This window comes from Gossypium arboreum, chromosome 11 (genome assembly GCF_025698485.1).
Source record: "Gossypium arboreum isolate Shixiya-1 chromosome 11, ASM2569848v2, whole genome shotgun sequence".
NCBI lineage: Eukaryota > Viridiplantae > Streptophyta > Magnoliopsida > Malvales > Malvaceae > Gossypium > Gossypium arboreum.
Window position 1 is genome coordinate 92213695 of NC_069080.1, and position 5205 is coordinate 92218899.

General features: G+C 42.8%; 1 protein-coding gene across 1 annotated transcript; it reads right to left on the minus strand.

Annotated features, from left to right (window-relative positions):
* Positions 1-2190: 2190 nt before the first annotated feature.
* LOC108471991 (uncharacterized) lies at positions 2191-3909 on the minus strand. Its single transcript, XM_017773524.2, has one exon. The coding sequence runs from the start codon at positions 3907-3909 to the stop codon at positions 2191-2193; it is 1719 nt and encodes a 572-aa protein (XP_017629013.2).
* Positions 3910-5205: the final 1296 nt, after the last annotated feature.

The window sequence follows — 5205 nt, forward strand, 5'->3', positions numbered from 1 at the left end:
GATGAGGTCTCGCTTTGTTTCGCAGATACTAGCTCCAATTTTACCTCTTTTCCTTCTCCTAAACTCACAATTTCCACCGACTCTTTGTGAGGTAAGATTTGTTTCTCCTCTTGTTCTACCATTCTTAACAAATCAGGAGATAGGCCACAATTTTGGTCATCTTCAAAATCCTCCGTGTCCTCTATACACAAGTCTTGTTTGAAAGGAATCTCTGAGTCATTGGCAATATCGCTCATATCATTGATATCTGGGGACTGTTATGGATGAAGAAAGAAATCCAAAGAACAATGAATCTAAGAATATTTTATTTGTATGGTATGATTATGAATGAATTGGAAAGAATAAAGAATATTCACTCAAGATGATACGCAAAATGCATTTTCATTGAAATAACGATAGTTGGACATATGCCTATTTCATAAAAGGATTCTTACGGCCCCTAGGCTTAGAGCAATAAGCTTGTTTTGAACATTACTCTGAGTTAACCCTAAAAGTTACAGGGATCTCCTCCACTGTCCAATTGTTCAAAACGCTTCCAGGGATGTAAGGGCGAATTCCAGCTAAATTTTCTTCAGTTTTCCCTTCAGATATGGCGTTAATGCTCAAACTGTCCAATATTTCTTCGGCGGGCTCTTTCCTTGTCGATCTTCCTTTAGAGTGAATAGTCCCTCCTGAGACGAATGTTTTGGATAAATAAGGGAAGGTCATCGGCTCCCACTTGACCTCCTCACCGCACAAACGCGCTCTCCTCATCTCTTGCCTTTTCTCCAGCTCTTTCTTCTTTTGCTTCGTATCTGGCTTGAATCCTAAACCAAAGCGGTCTCGTTTTTCCTGCAACATTAGTACCTCGATCCTTCCTTGGAGGCATCTTCCAAGTCCTTTCCCTGGCAAAGCTCCTTTGCCAACAGTTAATCGTAGGCCCATCCTTGTGGTTTTGGATATTCTAGGTGTTGGGATCTTGTTTCCTTCAACGATGAATGCAGCATTGACAAATTCTAGTGATCAAAAAGAACACTCTATCGCCTCATCATCTGTACCTACGTACGGTACATCACTGGTGAGAGATGCAATGATATCTTTCTCCGCATTTATCGTTACCAACCTACCCTCAGTTACCAACTTCAACTTTTAGTGTAGGGACGACGGCACTACCCCCGCCGAGTGAATCCACGGTCTCCCTAACAGACAATTGTATGATGGCTTGATGTCCATTACCAAGAAGTCTACCTCATATGTATTTGGGCCAATCAAGAGAGGTATCTCGATCCTTCCCATCACTTTTCTTTCCGTACCGTCGAATGCTCTCACGACGTTTTGACATGTCTTCATGTGAGAGTTATCCACTGGCAACCTATTTAACGTGGACAAGGGCATGACATTCAACGCCGATCCATTATCAATCAATACCCCCGGCAATGTGTATTCTTTGCAGCGAGTGGTAATGTGTAGGGCCTTTGTAGATCCCATGCCTCCCGGTGGTATTTCATCATCATTAAAGAAAATAAAATTATCTGCGCTGATGTTATTGACTAGGCGATCGAGTTTGTTGACAGAGATGTCATCTGCAACATATGTTTCATTTAAAACCTTCATCAATGCACTTCGGTGAGTATCTGAACTCGAGAGCAAGGCTAGTACGATATCTGAGTGGTTGTTTGTGCAATTGCTCCACAATCTTTAGACTCATTGTGTTTTAAGAATTTTAAGAATTCCTTAGCCTCTTTTTTGATTCTGAGCTCATTGACGGGTGATTCGTGTCTGGTCGTCTTTTCCTTTTCTTGTTCAATGACCACGAATTTTCCTTTAGCTGATTACGCCTTTGTGTTCGAGTATAACGCCTTCATTGTGTGTATAGAAACCCTCATCTTGACCTTTCTCAAAAGTGACAATCTGGATTCTCCCTCCGGGATCGTTACATTGCGATCGTAATTCCAAGGAACCCTTTGCTATCCTTATAAGGAAAGCAATGGGCTTTTGAATTATGACCTTTAGCGCAATTGGTACTCCGACTTCACTGACTCTTGGTCGGGATATAATTACGACCGGGTGATTGACCCCTCGGACATTGTTGGTTGGCCCTTGCTCTGACGTGCACACATCTTCCCCCTCGAGGCCCTCAGTATACTCAAAGAATTCAATCTCTTTATTTTCCATCAATATCTGTACCATTGCCCTGAATTCATTGCACTCCTAGATCTCATGACCCTCTTTATTGTGATATTCGCAGTAGTATTTTGCTCCTTCGGGCTTCTCCCCTAAACCTTGTGTAAGTAAACCTTCTTCTACCATTTCCTTCCAAACCCACTTCAATGGAGTCTTTACCCCTGATATATCGATCTTGGTTCTCCTCCCTTCATTTTCGACTATCGCGTTTACCCCTTTATCTGAATGACTGGGTAACGGATTTCCCTCCACATTAGGTCCTGTGGGATCATCGAACTTCACAATGCCCATCTTTATGAACCTTTCGACCAATTTCTTGAAGGCCGTGCAGTTTTCAATTGTGTGTCCCGAGATTCCTGCATGGTATTCGCATTGAGCGTTTGCATCATACCACTTAGCGAATGGAGGTTGCATGGGTTTTAGGTAAAATGGGGACACTACATGTGCGTCGAACAGGTTCTTGTAAAGCTCCTTATACGTCATTGGAATTGGCGTGAATTGAACTCTTTCTGTGTTAGGCCTTGGGTTGGAATCTTGACTTGCGGAGCCCTGATGGCTAGTAGTCACTGCCCTCAGCTGGTTTACTGTGACCGGCTTGGAATAACCCTTATAATATGCGCTCGCATTGTTCACCTCGTTTTCTTTCCTTCTTGGAGCCGTTCTCTTGGCATTTTCCCCTGCTTCAATCTTTCCACATCTTACCGCGTTTTCTATCATCTCCCCGGACATTACTATGTCCGAGAAGCTTTTAGTAGCACTTCCTAACATGTGGTTAATGAATGGGGCCTTTAGAGTATTAATAAATAGCATGGTCGTTTCCTTCTCCAAGAGGGGTGGCTGGACTTGCATCGCTATTTCCCTCCATCGTTGTGCATATTGTCTGAAGGTTTCACTTGGCTTCTTTTCCATGTTTTGTAGGGTGATTACATCAAAAGCTATGTCCGCCGCGTGACCGTATTGTTTTATGAAAGCTTGAGACAAGTCCTTCCATGAACCAATTTGGGCACGGCTGAGCTGGTTATACCACTTGGCCGCAGATCCGATCAAACTATCTTGGAAACAGTGGATCAACAGCTGATCATTGTTAACATACCCTGTCATCCTTCGACAGAACATCGTAATATGATCTTCAGGGCAGCTCGTCCCGTTATACTTTTCAAACTCCGGGGTTTTAAATTTTGGTGGGAGCACCAGATCTGGGACCAAGCTTAAGTCCTTGGCGTCGATCCATACGATGTCGATAGCTTCCATTGCTTTGAATTTTTCCTCAAGCCATTTGCACCGATTATCGAGTTGTTTTGCCATATCTATTTTTCCTTTCTCCATTTTTGCCATGTCATCAAGGTCCAGGACAAATGGATTAGCTGGATTATCCCTGGGATTAGAGCCTGATCCTATAGGAATGTTTATTGGTGTCGAGGCATTGGCCTGGTATTGCTGGGGCATGATCGTGATAGATGGTTTCGGTAAATTAATCTCGGGCTTTATCGGTACATACGTCAGAGTGAAGCCAGGGGGGTATTGAGGATCCTCGTTAGTTTCTTCAACTTTATCCATAGGGCCCTTTCCCTTATCCGCTCCTTTCAACAACAGCTGGGATAGCTGACTCATCATTTCCCTCTGGGACTCCATCATTTGCTCTTTCATCTCTCGCTGAATCTTGGTTAGTTGCTCTTGCATCTGAGACTGCATTTGTTCTTGTATTTCTTTTTGCATCTGCTCCAATTTCTCAAGTCTCTTATCCATTGATTTTTCCTTGTACCGTAGGGTGTGTGGTTGGTTGGTTTTCGTTAGTTTCGAGTTCTTGAAATAATTTTAATTAATTAATTAGAAAACTCTTATGGCCTTTAGTGCATAATGATATGATGCAAATGCAAATGCATGAATGCAAAGGAGGCCTCAATTTTTTGATTCAATTGCCCTTAGAAAATTTTACTTGAAAATAAAATCTTTTACATAAAGTCGAGTTACAAATAAAATCTCGCTCTAGTGCTCAAAGTCCTAATTTTTCTAAGCAATGAGGCCGCTCTTGCCAGCTCCGATACTAACTCATATTTCACGCTCGGTGTGTCACTTTGGACAGACTAAAGTTTGCAAGTAGTCCGCTACTTCCCGAATCTGAGTTATGGCCTGCCCCATAAGGTAATCTCTGTTTCTAACTTGGTCTTGCGCATGGTGAAGCTGCTCCTTCCAACGATCCTCGTTTGCCTCGAAAAATTGGATCCTCATCTCATAGTTTTGCAGCGACGCCTCTAACTCTTCAATTTTTCCTTTCATTTCTTCTATCTTGCTCAAGCTTGCCTTCAATTCCATCGCGGTGTTGCGGTTTCGGTATTGACGCAGAGACTTCTCGACTTCTGACACTCTAGCCCTTAATTCACCTCGCTCATTTCTGCTTTCCGACAGACTTTTCTCCAAATCTTCATTTCGTGCCTGAGCTTCTCGAAATTTCCTTTCCCACCGGTCGGTATTAGCCTTTTCTTCTCGAATTTCATGGCGCCATTGTTCTAAGTCTTACCTAAGCCCGATCCTCATAGATAGGCGTAACTTCTTGTAATCCGTTTTCAAACTGTCTAGATCTTCTTGACCTTAGTTTTCCTTTTTCCACTTCTCGACCTCGACTTACGGACATCGACCTCTAACCTTAGGTGCATCTTCTCTTCCTCCAATTGTTCGATCTTCTTCCCAAGCTCCAAACTTTTCTTCTCGAAATCTTGTCTTATAATCTCTAATTCTGATGGGGTGATTTGTAATTGTTCTCCGACAGGTCAAGCACTCTCCAAGCTTGGCCTAGGAATATTATCATTAATCCTCTTCTTAAACCACTCGCTGTACTCGGATGTTACCATAGAACCGACAGCTAACCTCTTCATCCAGCAAGTTTGTTTCCAAGCATCTGATAATTCCCGAACTCTCTTCTTATAGTGAGCACCTTTAAATGAGAATTCATTCTGGGCAAGTCCGTAGGTCGTGGGTACAAACTGCCTCGACTTGTATTGCCTCAAAGCTATCAACGGAGTATACTCAGTAGCTCCCCAGATT